The 17,744-nt window shown below is 43.2% G+C and overlaps 1 protein-coding gene across 1 annotated transcript in view; it reads left to right on the forward strand.

Moving 5' to 3' along the window:
* The window catches only part of LOC124616196 (N(6)-adenine-specific methyltransferase METTL4), a 52,760-nt gene that overhangs the window by 8,661 nt on the left and 26,355 nt on the right, over positions 1-17,744 (forward strand). The window contains exons 2-4 of the mRNA XM_047144496.1: positions 1,893-2,269; positions 2,373-2,547; positions 2,736-2,913. Of these exons, the coding sequence (XP_047000452.1) occupies positions 1,893-2,269; positions 2,373-2,547; positions 2,736-2,913 (730 nt within the window). The remainder of the gene's footprint in view (positions 1-1,892; positions 2,270-2,372; positions 2,548-2,735; positions 2,914-17,744) is intronic.

A 17,744-nucleotide genomic window follows, 5' to 3' on the forward strand; every position in this document is an offset into this window, starting at 1 on the left:
GTCCATACAGGGCATTTACCGGTGTGGTGTGTGGCTTATGAGCAGCCGCTCGGCCATGAAATCCAACAGAGTTTTCCCACAGAGGTGGTGACAGACAGCATGTGGTCCCTGCACAAGCCATAGACACCCAGAGTAGGTGGCCAGTGGTGGATGGAAGTCAACCAGCAGGCAGCCTGCTGTTTGGAAGGTACCAGGTCAGCAGCATTCAGACTTAGCGCACACAGCAAACCCACAGCTGGTGCAGACAGCATCAGTCAGAAGCAGCTTGTTGACCCATTTCTGGTTGTAGACTTCCCCTTGCAGGTGGCTGCTGGCAGTGACTGATGATGCCTGTCTAGGACGAGTAGTATTTATACGCACTCAGTCCACTGTTGTTTCTGAAATGGTAGGGCCCATAAGTCACAACAGATGTCGATGTGGCATTTTCACCTTTTAGGACTGGTTTCTGTGGTCTCAGCATCTTTCACAAAAACATCTTACCGACTGCTGTACTGTGATTTCTTGCATCAGCCTGCTATGAGGTCTCGTGCTAAGTCTGTCATAGAATTCTTCTGCTGGGAGAGGTGGAGCTGAGGCACAATATGGTATAGGGAGTAATTTTCTATGATTGCCTTTGTTTTTTTTTTATACTGTATATTGTGACATGTACCACATCCACTAATGTTCTCTTCCTCAATGGGACATGCAGAACATGATGAATGAATGAGTGAGCAGCAGTCTCAGTTTTCTTGATGTGTCTGTTGACAACTCAGCATCTCAGTTATTCAGTGAATTACCTTTTGTCCTTAAATTATTCCTCCAAGGACTTTCCATTATCACATTTAAATGGTTTATCAGATGTGGTCAGTATCATCATCAGATTATTGCCTGACAGTGTTGTTGTCTGCAGTGAAGTTGGGTCATTGGACTATCATGGGAAATGCAGTGCAACTTTTACAGAATTTCCACTTGATGCAGTGAGTGGTAAGTCTCTTTGAATGTGCATAAATGAAAGATAATGCTCATAACAGAGAAAGAGAACTTGATAGCATTGAATTACGAGGTTAATGATAAAATTTTGAGAGCCCATAAGATCGATTAATTATTTATAGGCAATATTGAGAAGTGATATGATATGAAATAAGATAAACACTTTCAGTCAGTTGTATGGAAGACAAATGAAAGACTTGGATTTGTTGGGTTGTTACTAGGAAACTGCAGCATTTTAATCCCACTGCTCCAGAATTTGGAGCTTTTACAATGTAGACATTGCAACAGACATTGAACAAATTTAGAGAGACACAGTGCCAGGATCACAACTGCTCAGTATTATTCACATGAAAGAGTAACAGAACTAATAGGGAACTGAAATGGGTATTTGTGCAAGTAAGATGAGATTGTTCTTTCATATCAGTATAGGTTACATTTAGAGAACTGTTGTTCAAGGAAGACAGTTCAGTAAGCCTGCTGCCTCCCTCACATACTTCATGCAGGTATCATGAGAATAAGACATGTGAGATTAGGGAGTGTACCAAGGCACTTAGCCATTTACCCTGTTTCAATACACAAATGGAATTGGGCAATAATTCAGAGGAATTATTTTGAGGTGGAGGGGAGAGTGGAATTTGAGATAGTATGAGCTATAAAGTAACTCTTAAATATCACACAGAATAAGTAATATACAGAATATGAAGTTGCAGGGTGCATCATAAATTTGTGCATGGATGTTCATTGACTAATTCCACATTGTTAAATTTAATTTTAATTGCCATCTCCCAACTCTTGTGTACCCTTTATATGATAGTTTCCTCGAGTGCATTTCATGCAGCCTGTAACTTGAAGTGTAAATAAACTTTAAGGTACAATATTTGACATGCAGGTCACTTTTGATTTCTATCAATTCACGTTTTCAGGTTAATCTTGTGGCAAACAAATCATCAGTTTTACTTAACAATGCAAAGAAACAGGGTGTGTTCAATTGTGAGCCATCATCATCAGATACCTTAAGAAGAAACGAAGATGCTAGAAACCTATCGGTTATATTTTACAAAGAAAACTCTGATGAACAAAATAAGACATTTCATGGAGCCAACAATCAGGAGTTTCCCATAATAGTGTCACATGGAGAGAAAAAGTATGTTTTCCCACCAAAGTGTATGTTCTTTAATAATGATATAAGCAACTTGAACCAGAAATTGGATGTCCTTGGGAAGTTCGATCTGCTGCTCTTGGATCCACCTTGGTGGAATAAATATATACGAAGGAAGAAACAAAAGTCCCGTGAATCAAGGTAAGTTATGGATAATGAGAATAAGAAATTATGATTCCACAGATGAGATAATTCTGTTAGTTTGGTCCCTGTATGATACTTTTACTTCCTTTGTTGTCTTCAGTTACAGTATGATGTATGATGAGGACCTGTTAAAATTGCCAGTTGCATCCTTAATAGCTCCTGGTGCACTTGTTGCAGTATGGTGCACAAATTCTGAAACACACATAAATACAATGAAAAATAAAATATTTCCTTCTTGGGGAATTGAGTGTGTCAGCAAATGGTACTGGCTGAAGGTACGGTTTCTCCATAATACTTCACATCTGGTAGATTGTGGGGTTTTAAGTCTAGGTGCTCAATGCATACATATAAATTGCTGTGTTTACAAGTATGTTATGTTGTTTTTGCCAGACATTTGCCATCATCTTCTATGGAAGAAACTTTCATGTGGAAGTAGTGAAACCTATAATTTATTTTCTGTTAGGTCACTCGGAGTGGTATACCAGTTTGCAATTTCTCTGAACCTCCTAATAAGCAGCCATTTGAGCAAATACTCTTTGCACATCAACTGTGTACACCAAGAAGTTTTCCATTACCAGAAGATGGAAAAATAGTTATTAGCGTCCCAAGTGCTATTCATTCACACAAACCTCCTCTGACAGGTAAGATTAGTTAATTACTTTGGCTTTTTCATATGTACAAGAGGCATGGGATAATTTAATATGTTTGAAAAGAAAAAGGATATGTCTTAAAATTGAAATACATTGCACAGTGCTATCGTTGGCTCTCTCATCAATCACTAGATGTCCTCAGAGAAACACAGTGCTTCAAAATATGAGTAGTTAATTCCATTTATACTAGCACTGCTGTACTGCACACCCTATATAAATGACATTTGACTTAAAATTTGATAACACCTGAGAAATAAACTTAGTGAGGGTTTTAAATGAAACAAAAGCTCTGAAGGTGGGAGGGGGCAGTCTGCAGATGGCACACATCTGTGATCTGAACTCACGAAATTGTATTAATTTAAAAAAATAAATAAATGAAATAAAAGTGGTAAGTCAATCTCTGCCCCCACTCAGGAGTCATTGCAGGAATCAGTGGATATCGATATTCATACTGTTTTATCATCATATTTGCTGTTGTCTGCAGGCCAGAGCAGACTTTTCATTGAAGGGTGAATGATGGATAAGCCATTATTCCTGCAAGTCGACATGGGGGCTGCGGTGTCCTGACTTAACTCATAGATGTACACAAGGCTACAGACCCCAATATTTGCAGGCATCAGGCATCCATTAATAAGCTCCTATTCTTGGGAAATTCGCAGCCAGCACAGCTTAAAGTCGATTGTCCATTCCATCACATAATTAACGGTTAACAATGTGAGTACTGAAAATTTGTTTGCAATTTTTTTTTATTGTGTCAGACCAAGTGCCTTATCACGAATTGGATTCTTTGTGTTCTGAGTTTTCGGATGTTTGCCCCAGGTTTAGGTTGTAAAAACAATTTCATGGCCCACGTCACCCTTAAACACTCTGCATGCCCTTGCTTTTTTGGGCAATGGCGGTGCCAGTAGCTTTATGAGAGCAGGTTGAGGCGGGGCTGGATCACTTAATGTCACTGAGAGTGATTACACCAATTACCTCAAGATTACTTAGTGACCGTAAAGAAGCCGTCCAGTCTGCTTCTACTGTGTTTCGAATTCAAGGCAGTAATAGACAGTATCCCATGCCTCACCGGAAGGAGGTGCTCACAAAGTTGCCTGGGGTCTATTCTTTTTGAAAATCGACTTGGTCAAACCCTACCGTGATGCATGAGTCTTGAAAACAGTTGCTTGTGATTAATACATGTTTCAGCATCTGTCAGTATCAATTACTAATGCTTAGGATTGGAGTTCACCTGCCATCTTACAGCATTTCTGAGAACAGGTTATGATGGTTGTCCCTCATTGTATTAACTATCTTGATGATATCTTCTTGACAGATGCTAACATGGAGGATTGCATATGTAGCTTCCATTCTTTGTTTGCTTTTCTGTAGGCCGTGGGCTATTGTGTAATCATGATAAGTCTCACTTTTTCCAGGCCTCCATTGTTTGTTTGGGTCATGAAACTACACAGCAGGCGTGTTTCATAGAACAACGTGTCGACACCCTTCTGGCTTCATGCTGTCTGTCTAATCTATAAGAACGTCAGGCATTCCTTGACAAATTGGTGTTGTATCACAAGATTATTCCCAGTGTGGCTCCAATTGCCCACCCCTTGCTTCTGTTGCTTTGGAGAAGTGCTCCTTTCGTTGTTCTGCAGCCCGTGAGCATGCTTTTGTGCAGCTTAAGGATAGCCTTTGCTCCACGCTGTGTCTTGCTACATTACAACCCAGCAAGCATCTGGTCCTGACCACAGAAGCATCCCATTACAGGGTGGAGTTGGTCCTGGCCTATTGTCATTCAGATGGCTCTGACAGCCTAGTGCCTTTGTGTCAAAAACACTCAATGTGAATCAGCAACATTATTCTCGGGTGGAAAAAGAAGCTCTTCCTGTTGTGTAAGCTTTAAAAAATTTAATGTTCTATTGTGTAGTACAAAATTTCATTTAATTACTGACCATAAGCTCTTGGTGTTCCTGTTTACCCAATCCCCACCTGTCCAGACAAAGCCGCTCATCATCTTCAGCATTGGGCTCTGTTTGTGTCGTGGTACAATTATGAGCTCCATTTTCACCCCACATCACAACATGTGAACACGGATCCTCTTTGCCATTTCCCCATGTGCCCTGACCACTCATTCAACCAGGAGGAATTGGTTTGTTTTCAACTGGATATGAAGATGAGGCACATGACAGATGGCTTCCCCATCACCATTTCATATATTGCCTTTGCTGTGGCAGCAGATCCAGTGCTCCAGCAGGCCATGCACATGATACAACATGGATGATCTGACCGTCAGTTGCGCCAGGCATCGGACCTACTTCAGAATTTTTATGCATTGTGCCATTGCCTTTCCCTCTGAGACGGTGTTATCCTCCCATCGACAGAAGGGTTTACTTCCACATCGTGTTTCCAGTGGCTCTGCAATGGGTGGTTCTCAGCTTATATGAGGTTCACTGGGGAATCTCTCATGCAAAACTGGTGGCATGCCACCACAAGTTTTGGTCAGGCATCGATCAGGAGGTGGGACACCAAGTCATGGACTGCCACAAGTATCCGGGTCAATGGGCAGCAGCATGCACTGTTTTCTCACCATAGCTGGCCCCTACACAGTCATGGGAAAGAGAGCACAGTGATTTTTATGTCCATTTGTAGACTCTTTCCTTTTATTGGCAATTGATGCTTCTCCTTATTTTTCTTATGTTGCTCATCATCCATCTGTGACAACAGATGTGACTGTCAAAGCCCTCTTGAAGATATTCTCCGTAGAAGGCTTGCCTTTCATCCTGGCTGTGAGCAAGGGTACTCAGTTTGTGGCATAACTTTTCAAGGACTTTTGTACACATAATGACACTTGCCATGTCATGTCACTTACCTTCCATTCACAATCAATTAGTGAGGCAAAATGCCTTGTATGGATGTTTGCATTGCAGATGTGCAAGTACATATAAGATTTCCCAGCCTAGGAAACCCTTACATTTTTGTAAGCTTTTAACAGAACTGTGCCAATTGGGGCAAAGGATCCCACCACCAAGATTCTGCACAGCCATTAGCCGTGGACACTACTTAACCTCTTGGTGCCAGTTTTGTCGACATTTGCAGCCGATACGTCAGTCTGGGCCAGGGCGTTTGGACAGTGCCCTCACTCGATTCTGGCCATCATACAGCACTAGTGGCGGGTTTGCTTCTTGCAGCTGGTGCCAGCACCTCTCACTGTGCTGAGCAGGTGCTGCTGCCACCAGAAGCAAGATCTCCATTGCCAGAGCCTCTCCTCTCTAGTCCACTGTCATTGCTTCCTGTCTCAGCCCTCTTCATCATGGACTCACAGGTCCAGATAGCACCTGCCACCCTGTTGCTGATTCTGTTCACCATCGCCCCGGGGTCCATGGGTGGTGGGGGTATCCTCATCCCACTCACTTTCACGCACCAGTCCAGGTGTATCGGGAACTTCCCATGTATTTGACTGCTGTCACTGACATTGTCACTGATGCCAAGCTCAACTCTTTAGTCATGGCATTGAGGATGGTGAGGGCTGGTCCCCCCTCCCTTCCCCTCTCCTTCCCCCACGAAAGGGCATGTCCAAAAGAACAGATACCACTTATATAATTAAGACAATGACGGCCAATGATCCCTTTAGTGCAGATGCACACTGAGCTCAAACTCTTACAGGAATTGATGAGATGCCACGAATAATGAGGCTAATGAGCAGGGGCACTAAATCGGTAGTGTGTGGTGTAAGTTGAAAATTTGGGTCTGATGGAAGGTGAGCTAGGGTAATCTGTGCAGTTGCGGTGACCAGTGTCCGGATGGCATGCATACTTATAAGCAGGAGACCCAGGTTCATATCCCAGTCCAGTAGGACTACTGGCATCATACAATTTAATGGAGAGAAGGATTATTTGAGTCACTTAGATGCAAAACTGTCCATGTCCACTTTAAAAAAAAATTGAGTTGGCAACTCTGGATTGTAGAGCATGACATGCTTGAAATGCTATTTATGCTCAAAGCTCTCCATGTCCAATGGAAAATAGCTCACAAAAAGGGTGGTTAGATTCAAAACTGTCCATGTCCATCAGTAAGTTGGGTGCAAAACTTGCCTTGTCCGTTTTGACAAATCACATTGAAAGCTGGGGTCATGTGACTGTAATGCAAGATGGCTACCATAAGCATGTAAACATTGTACTTGTGTGGTATCTTACAGCTGTTTATTCTGAAAGTTATACACACTCTCAGAATGCTATAAAAGTCCAAGGGGAGCCTAATTATAATTCTGAAATCAACCTAGCAGTGTCCGTATGCAAACGTGGGAAACACTTAGGACACACAAACTCGAGCTACATCACAAACACGGTTGTTCCTATTAGTGAAAAGAAACTGGAGGATGTTTCAAAATTCCTCGAGAAACACTATGGTGAGTCCTGGAGGGAATGTGAACCCTTGTCGTGGTACATGACATTACTAGGTTCCAGCGGGTCAGGGGCATCAGATGAATCAGAATGCCTAACAGGAGAAGATGAAGACACTGTTCCAGATATGATGTATTAAGTGGATTGCAGTTTGTCAGTTGTTACACCATGTACCTTCAGAAATATTAAAAGAAATAAAAATTGAATACACAGTTTTATGTTCACCCCATATCCTCTCCTCATGTACAACTAGTCAGGTTCAAAATTGTCCATGTCCATTTCAGTTGCATGCAAAAGTGGCCATCTGCAAAGTCAGATGCAAAACTGCTTATTTTGCTTATATCTTACGTGCATTGAGTTCATGATTTTTTTTTCAATAGCCCAAATGGTTTTGTACTAATCCATACTTATGTATACAACATACAGTGTAGGGCAGTGTGTATTTACCCAGTGGAAACAGTTTTTCCACTTTTTCTCAATACCGGTTATAGAGGACATGGACAGTTTTGCATCTAGGTGACTCATTTGTAACTATGCAAATGTAAAAGGATGCAGAAACATTAATATGATTATTGAGAATCACACTCAATTGCGTTAACATGTAGAAATTGTTTACAAAAACCTTTGAACACAGTTGTGCAGAAAAGAAGTAGTTATGGTAGTGAAGACAAGTATTCCATTTGTGAGGTGCTACCAGAAGTTGACAATACTGTTATTGCTTCTCTGAGAGTAAGAGAAATCTACTATTCTTGCTCTTTGTAAGCAACAGTTGATTTAACCTTCAAGAAGGTGCCTCTAAAGTTGTCACATGAGCAGGTGCATGTTGTCAAATTTACAACATAGACATTTTTAAATAAAAGCAGGCGGTGCAGTGCAATGGCTGAAGGTTAAGGCATTGATAAGGCACAAAAACAGCTGCTTTTGTACTTTTTATAACAGTGACCATGCTGGACGGTTAAAAAGGGGGTACATAAGGGCTATCCTTCCCTTATTCACAAGGTAGGGTAGGTTCGCAAGAGGGAAACAAGGACAAATTAAAAATATTGCCACTATAAGGCAAATGGTCACAGTCATTCCCGTGAAATCTTCATAATGAAGTTGACACTGTCCTGAGATGTTATCTTACCTCACTTCATAAGTCTTCAATGTTGTTTATTGAAGTTTTAAACTTAGTGAAACATTTTACATATTTAGTACTGAGTCATGGGAATTAGTGGTCACAGTCAACATTGAGCAATCCAAACATGTAAGTAATGACAGTTGTGTAGAGAGTATTCAAATATTCCTTTCAGAGTAATACTCTTTACAGTGTAGCCCACAGCTTTAGTGAATCTTGTCCCATGCCAACTCGGTAATGGATTAATATTGATAGAAACAAACAGTGGTTGGATCAGCAATATCACACATTACTGCACAGGACCACATGCGACCAGTAGCAGGGCATGGCTGAGCGATAGCTTGCATTATCTGACACATTCTGTTTGTGTGGCACCAGTCAAGCTACACTTAGCATGATTAAGGCACACAGCTGAGCAAAATCCATATGTTTTGGACTATTGTGTGTATGTGGTTGACAGTGCATTCATACTCTTATGAAGCAAAACATACCAGGCCCCATCCAATTTTCATCTGACCTTACACATTTTCCCAGCAACAGAATACACAGTGCAAACTGCATTTGTCCCGCTTTGTCACAGCCATTCACAAAGTGAAATTGCTGCACTCCTTAATAGTACATAGCTTTATTAACACATTTTCCATTCCCAAGACAAGCTGTGGTATATTAACAGCTGGTTTCAATTATTTCAGCTATGGATTACAGCAATTACTGTATTAGGCCTATTTTAAAATTCAAAAATGACTGTTGTTTGCTCACAGCTCCAACCTAGAACTAGCACCATTTCTAGCAGTGACTTTTCCGAGTCCAAAGAATCAGCAACGCAAGTTGAGTACTTGTTATGTCTTAATTACTCACAGCCACAGTGGAGGCACTTACTACATACTGACCAAGGGATAAGCTAAAGCACTCAATAATAATAAATTGTTCTGTTGATTGAGATTTAAGCTGCAGTACGTTGTTTGCTTCACTGTGCTGAAAGCTGTAAATCTACTAGCTACAACAAATGTATATGGTGTTTAATAGCAAAAACGCAGTGCACAGCAAAGACAAAACAATTTGCTAGAAAGTGTAATTATCATGTCCATTCGTCCAGAACAAGTGTATCCATTTACGATAGCAAATATAAAATACCGTATTTGCTTGGAGTCAGCTGATGGTGCCAGATGTAATTCACACTGTACTTTAAGATGCCAGTGAAATGTGGACGTGTTGATGTCTGTGATAGTTTAATTTGAACCATTATGGCTATCTACAAAACTTACATCAGTTCTGACTTCTAGTGTATAAATTATCAGTTGTGTAATTTAGGTGTAGACTTCCAGAGGGAAGTAATCACTGAACTATGCCACATGAGTAAGCACTTGGAAATTTTGTATCATCAAAATCAACTAATGTGTGAACTGTGATTGTAATGCAGGCAAGGAGGAAAAGGAATTTTAACTGAATGAAATCTTGGGGTGAATGAAACTGTGTCCCAGTCTGCGTATCTGCCATCGATCTGCACATCTCTTTCATCTGAGCTCTCCTATTGCAGCTCATCTGTTCTTCAATCGTTACTAATCTTTCTTGTTACCATATTAAATGAGGTTAAACAGTTTACACTATGAGTACATCTTTAAACTAAGTCAAAACTTCAGCATAGTGAATACCAATTAAGATGTAATAAATTCTTTGTCCAGTTTGTATTTGCTGCTCTCTACCATACCATTTTTCTCTGTCAGCCCACATTTTAAATGTCTACTAGCATGTAAAATGTGGAAGGTCTAACAGTAGGGTGATGAAATATGAAGCAATACATCACCTCACACGGTCGGTCTGAATAGAGTAGCTGGTAGACAATCGGCTAAGAACACCAAGCATCCATGGCTAGTTACGGGAACAGAGACTTTTATTTTTCACTAATGTGCTTTTTTGTGCAGCAGCAGTCAGGCTAACACACGTGGCTAAGGCTGGTATGACACTGTAATATTTCTTTGTCAAAGTTGATGTGTCAAATGTTTGTGTCAAAGAAATTTGATGATGTAATAGGAAACTTTGTCAAATTTTGTCTGTCATCAAGTAAATATGATCAAATCTAGAGCTTTGCCATAAATTTGATCATAAAAGTCGCTTGTCTTCTGTTTACTGCAATGTGAAATGTTACCACTTGGAGCACTAGCATCAGTGCAGCTGTCAGTCACCAGTAGTGTGTTTGTAAAGTTTGTAAACATGGCTGCAGAATTTAGTTGGTTTGTGCCATCAACTAAAATATTAACAGAAATGTATGAAGCTGATGAGGTGCTTTACAACATGAGGTTTCCTGAGTACAAAAATGGATTAAGAAGACTGGAGACCTGCAAAAAAATTGCGGAGATCATTAGTCGTGAGATATGACCAGGGTGTACCAGGCTCCATAGAAAAGAAAGTTAATGGCCTCTGCCCAAGTTAATCTCACGAGAAGGCAAAAGTACGTATCAACACATGTATTTAATTTTATTAATGCAAGTAATTTTTACATGACACACAAATGTTTTACATAATTTTGTTCACTAAAGATACTTGAAGCACACATAATGTTTACGTAACATCAAGTAGTTTACATTATTATTATTGTTATTATTGCAGATGCTTAAAAGCAAACGTGGAGCCAGTGCACAGGCCGTTTATAGTTCACAAGTGTACTGGTCCTACTTGCTGAAGTTTGTGGACCAGGCGACAGTGGTAGATGAAAGTGTCTCTAATTTAGAGGACATGGAAAGTGGCAGTGAACATGGAAACCCACGTTTGAAGAAATTTTTGAGGTAGGTGCATTTGTTTACATTTTACATTATGAAATGTGATTGTCTTGTCAAGGCACTATCCCAGCACCATTTTAAAATGTTTTAAAGTCTTTTCTAACTGCTCTCCCATGTACTGGATGTGCAACAGCAGCTTGGCAAACTGTTGGTTCCATTTTATGTGGGTCCTCAGTGCTCTGTGACTCTAGATAAGTGCAGTTTCCTACTGCTGTAGACACTGTTTCCTGACGAATGTACATGTGTTTTCTCCTCTTGGTTAACAAGTTATGCAATATACAGGCAGCTAGTGCAATTGTAGGTACTGTTTCTGGAGGTAGATTAATGGCATTAAGAAAAATCCTGAAACTACTGGCAAGAATGCCAAACCTGATTTTCACAAGTCTTCTTCTTCGAGACAACCTGTAATTGGGAACTTTTTCGTCCTTAGTGATTCCCTACAAGGGATACAGCTTCATGATGTTGTAACTCAGAGGAAAAGCATCATCTGCCAGCACAACCATTGGAGTTTTAATGTTTGTGTTCCTTAGCTTTTGGCCTTCAGGAATGTTCAGAATAGATGGTCAATGAGACATTCCTGTAGTTTGCTTTTTGAAAACACTCCAGCATCACCAAAATGCCCATTAGTTCCTACATCAACATACAAGAATTTGTAGGTAGCATCTACCATGGCAAATAAAATTATACTGTTAAAGGATTTATAATTGAAAAAGTGAGAGCCACTAGCTCGTGGACATTTGCTTTCCACCCATTGTTCCTGTAGTGTTATAACAGTTCCACTTTTCCTCTAAATCATATGCAATTTGCTCCCACTCTTCTTTGATTGTGGGTACCCGTAAATAAAATTTATGTATGTGTAAGATAATGTGTAACTAATGGTTTCCATTTCTATATTCATAGCATGAAGTAGAGGCACAGTATTCATCACAAGAAGATACTGATGTCACCTGCAGTGAGCCACAGCCCCAGCAGCATGAACGGCCTCCCACAAAGAGAAGAAAAGTGACAACAGACATTCTTTTGGAGGCCACCAAAATGTTGAAGCCTGTAACTGATATGAGCAAAAACCAGTCCCAGCCTGCCCGGTCCGCCTGCGGGTCCGGGGGTAAGAACAGGCCAGAGGTATTCCTGACTGTCGTAAGAGGCGACTAAAAGGAGTCTCACACGTTTCGGCCTTTATGTGATGGTCCCCTTTAGGGTTTGACCATTTTTCCAAAGAGCAAGCCAATTGGGGAAGGGCGCCTTACATGGTGCATTGTATCCAACGTGCATTGAGATCTTTAGCCCACTTTCTTGTCGAGGCATTGTAGTCCCGCTCATCCTCCATCTCTTGGTCGAAGACACCTTCCTGGTTGCATTTTCCTCCACCCACTATGCAGTTTCATTTTCTTCGCCGACGATGACCAAGGAATTCTTAGTACCTCATATCCAGCATGGTAGCCAGTCTGTTGTGGTGTGGCCGCCATGTACCCTGTTGGTTGTAGCCCCCAGACTACACAGGGATCGCTCTGCTGATGCCTGCACCGTTAACTCCCCACGCATGCCAAGGAGTAGATGCCTGTCACCCTGGGGCATTGGGAGTCCTGGCAATGGACATCGTGCCAAGTGGCCTTTGTGCTGCAGCTGGGTGGCGACCGTGGGGATGGCCCCCTGGTCAGAGTAGGTGTCATCAGGGCGGATGACACGCCATGAAGTGTAGTACGTGATCTCTCGCTGGTGGTCTGCCGCCAGCAGTCTCTAAGTGGGTAAAGTCTAAGTCAATGAAGTCTCAGTTTTTTGTGGAGCATTTAGAGGACAAGTTCGGGGAGGTGGAAGGATTGTCCAAAATGTGATCTTGAGCAAAACAGCCTCCTGTGCCCAGTTTAGGGCACCACTCACCTATGACAAGCTGGAGCATGTTTTTGTTTCCATCACGCCCATAAGAGCTTAAATCTGGTCCAGGGTATTTCACAGGGATCTTCTTTTGCCGTCTGATGACAAGCTGCACGCCAACTTAGAGCGACGAGGTGTTCATTTCATCCGGCACTTACATAGGGGTCCAAAGGATAATCAGGTTGCCACTGGTGCCTTCATCTTGATGTTCGAGGGTGACGCATAACCCGAGAAGGTGAAGGTGATGGTATACCGGGGTGGTGTCAAGCCATATATCCCTCCCCCGATGCGGTGCTTCAAGTGCTGGAAGTTCGGGCATATGTCTTCACGCTGTACTTCCAGCATCACCTGTCAAGATTGTGGATGTCCTTCACATCCCAATACTCCATGTGCCTCGCTGCCCATCTGTTCAACTGCAGAGAGCACCATTTCCCTTGCTTGCCAGACTGCAGGATTTTACAGAAAGAAAGGAAAATCATGGAATACAAGATGCTGGACCGACTGACCTTCACTGAGGCTAAGAGGAAATTTGAACGCCTACAACCTGTGCGTATGACATCCTCTCACACCACCGCTACAGCAACAGTTCTAGCCCCATCAGTTTCGCCAATTCCAGTTGGCTCTCAGAACCGTAACACTACACCTGCCCCCTTGATGGTGGGGGCACTTCCCTACCTGTTGCTCCTGCACTTCCTACCTCGGAAACACTGCCACCCCAACCACTGGGGCCATCAGTCCCCACTTCTCAGCTGGAGAAGCATCAGTCTTCTTCGCCTTCTCTCACTAGGAAGAGGTCCCTTGAGTCACTCCGTTCCCAGGTTCCTACCAGTGGCAAAGCAGACACCCACCAGTGGCTGAAGCACCCACAGGTAGCTGGTCATAGGGCTTCACGATCATCCTCAGTCCTTGAGACTGAATCAGTGAAGCCCTCCCTACCACTGGAGAGCCCACGATGACTTGTGTGGTTGTGACCACTTTCCCATCTTCCTGTCACTCCCCTGGCGTCATCCCCACAGATGCCTACCCAGATGGGCTTTAAACAAGCTGGACTGGGAAGCTTTCACCTCTGCTGTCACCATTGAATCTTCCTCATGTGGTAACATTGATGTTATGGTTGAGTGAGTCACCAGGACGATCATTCCTGTGGCGGAAAATGCGATCCCTTGTTCCTTAGGGTGCCTCCGGCGAAAGACAGTACCTTGGTGGTCACCAGAAATTGCTGAGGCCGTTAAGGAGTATAGGCAGGCTCTTCCTCATATGGTAACATTGATGTTATGGTTGAGTGAGTCACCAGGACGATCATTCCTGTGGCGGAAAATGCGATCCCTTGTTCCTTAGGGTGCCTCCGGCGAAAGACAGTACCTTGGTGGTCACCAGAAATTGCTGAGGCCGTTAAGGTGGAGAATTAGGCCCCCCCAGCCTTTCACATTGTCAAATGGCAGATGGAAGGGAAGGACCTCTTGTTCACTACATGCCACAGTGAACCCTGTAATGCTCCATTTACTGAGAGGGAGCTCCTCAGCACCCTTAAACATTACCCCAACACAGCCCCTGGACCAGATTGTATCCACACTCAGATGATTAAACATCTCTCGTCCCACTACAAGCGACGTCTCCTCATCATCTTCAACCGGATCTGGTACAATGGCATCTTTCCATCACAGTGGTGGGAGAGCACCGACGTTCCTGTGCTTAAACCCGGTAAAAACCTGCTTGATGTGGATAGCTATTAGCCCATCAGCCTCACCAGTGTACTTTGTAAGCTGCTAGGACCTATGTTGAGTTGGCGGCTGTGTTGGGTCCTGTAGTCACGTGGCCTACTGGCTCCATGCCAGAGTGGTTTCCGCCAGGGTCACTCTACCACTGATAATCTCATGTCCCTCAAGTCTGCCATCCGAACAGCCTTTTCCGGATGCCAACATCTGGTTGAATATTTTTTGATTTTCAAAAAGCTTACAACATGACCTGGCAACATCATATCCTTGCCACATTATATGAGTGGGGTCTCCGGGGCCCACTCCCAATTTTTATCCAATATTTCCTGTCGCTCCGTACTTTCCCTGTCCAAGTTGGTGCCTCCGACAGTTCCCCCCATATCCAGGAGAATGGGGTCCCGCAGGGCTCTATATTGAGTGTATCTCTATTTCTATTGGACATTGATGGTTTAGCAGCACTGTAGGGCTGTCTGTCTCACCTTCTCTGTATGCAGACGACTTCTGCATTTCGTACTACATCTCCAGTACTGGTGTTGCTGAGTGGCACCTACAGATAGCCATCCACAAGGCCCAGTCATGGGCTATAGCCCACGATTTCCAGTTTTCAGCCGCGAAGTCGTGTGTCATGTACTTATGTTGGTGTTGTACCATTCATCCGGAACCAGAACTTTACCTTAATGACGATCCACTCACTGTAGTGGGAGACATATCAATTCCTAGGGCTGGTTTTCGATGCCCGATTGACTTGGCTTCCTCACCTTCATCAGCTTAAGCAGAAGTGTTGGCGGCACCTCAGTGCCCTCCGCTGCCTGAGTAACACCAACTGGGCTGCAGATCGCCCTACGCTGCAGCAGCTCTACAGTGCCTTGTTCAATCCCGCCTTGACTATGGGAGTCTGGTTTATGATTGGGTGACACCCTCAGCATTGCATTTACTCAACCCAGTGCACCACTGTGGCATTTGACTAGCGATGGGGGCTTGTAGGATGAGTCCAGTGACCAGCATACTGGTGGAGGCTGGAGTCCCTCCATTGCAGATCAGATGTGCATAACTCCTCACCAGTTATGTTGCACGCATCATAGTTCTCCTGAGCATCCGAATTACCGTCTCCTTTTTCCACCCACGGCGGTTCATCTCCCGCATCTGCGGCCTAGGTCAGGGCTTACGATCACAGTTCATACTCGATACCTCCTGTGTGAACTAGAGTCCTTTCCTTTACCACCTCCCCTCCAGGTCCATCCGCATACACCTCCATGGTGTATAACTAGGACGCAGCTTCGTCTGGACCTTTCGCATGGCCCTAAGGACTCAGTTACTCCCATGGGTCTCCATTGTCACTTCCTCTCAATTCTTGGCGTGTTCCGGACTCTGAAGTGGTTTACACTGACAGCTTGATGACTGGTGGTCATGTTGGCTTCGCCTACATCCACAGAGGCCATATTGAACAGCATTCCTTGTCCGACGGCTGCAGTGCATTCACCACAGATCTTGTGGCCATATGTTGTGCGCTTGAGTACTTCTGCTCATGATCTGGCGAGTCATTTCTTCTCTGTACTGACTTCCTGAGCAGCTTACAAGCTATTGACCAGTGCTACCCTCGCCATCCTTTGGTAGCGAGCATCCAGGAGTTCATCTATGCCCTGGAATTATCCAGTTGTTCCGTGGTGTTTGTGTGGACCCCAGTACGTGTCGAAATTCCAGGTAACAAACTTGACAACAGGCTGGCCAAACAGGCTACCTGGAAACCGTTTCTGGAGATCAGCATCTCTGAAACTGACCTGCATTCAGTATTACACTGCAAGGCTTTTCGGCTTTGGGAGACGGAATGGCATAACCTTGGTATGCACAACAAACTTGTGTGCCATTAAGGAGACTGTGAATGTGTGGAAGTCCTCTATGCGGACCTCTTGCTGGGAGTCTGTGGTTCTATGCTGTCTCCGAATTGGTCACACTTGGTTGACCCACGGCTATCTCCTGCCCCATGAGGGCCCCCCTCAGTGACAGTGGTCCACATTCTATTGTGCTGTCCTGCTTTCTCTGCCCTGCGACAAAATCTTCGACCTCATTGGCTGATTTATGTTTTATATGGGAGAGTGGGTTTTATTGTTCTATCTAAGTTTTAGCACCTCTGTGTTCTCTAGCCTAGTGCTTTTAGGCAGGAGGTTTTAATGTGTCGCAGAGTGTCTGGCTTATCCTTTTTATTCTCGTGATCAGCCAGCCACGTCATCTGCTCTCTTGTTGTAATCCCTTCAACCTGTTTCTTGCATCTCTGTGGTTTTCTAGTACTATTCTGTCTATTGTAGTGTTTGTTATCCTTTTGTCGTTCTTGTGGTTTTTCCTTTTTCTTAGTATCGTGCTGCATGTCTCCTTTATTTTCTTCTTTCACTTGTAGAATTGTTTTAATGGGAACAAGGGACCAATGACCAAGCAGTTTGGCCCCTTCCCCATCCCTTTGAAACCAACCAACCAACCAGCCTGCCCAGAAAGATTGGTACAGTGCCTTTGCCAACCATATCGCTGCTGAGCTGCAGAAGATGGAAAATGTGGGTGGTAAAGTATTTGCAGCGAACACTATGCATGGATTAAATCATTTTCTGATGGACAGGTGGGATAAGCTGCAGCTGACAATTCCACAGTCATAGACACAGCCATCCCCCTCTGGATACATCCAGGCAACTTTCCAGCTAGCTTGTATATAGGAGGAGGAGGAGGAGGAGGAGGATGCTATAACATATATAAATTTTCTGAGCTCTTCAGTCTTCTTAATCTGTTTTTGTACTCAGGATGCCTCATGTTGTAAAGCACATCATCAGCTTCATACATTTGTTAATTTTGTAGTTGTTGGGACACAAAATGTATTTATTGCTTTCTTCTGCAATAAAATAGTTTTTAATGCACATAAAGTGTCTTGAACATTTATTTACCATGAGATATTGGTTCTTTAGTGCTTTATAAATTG

The sequence above is a fragment of the Schistocerca americana genome, chromosome 5, assembly GCF_021461395.2.
Source record: "Schistocerca americana isolate TAMUIC-IGC-003095 chromosome 5, iqSchAmer2.1, whole genome shotgun sequence".
Taxonomy (NCBI): domain Eukaryota; kingdom Metazoa; phylum Arthropoda; class Insecta; order Orthoptera; family Acrididae; genus Schistocerca; species Schistocerca americana.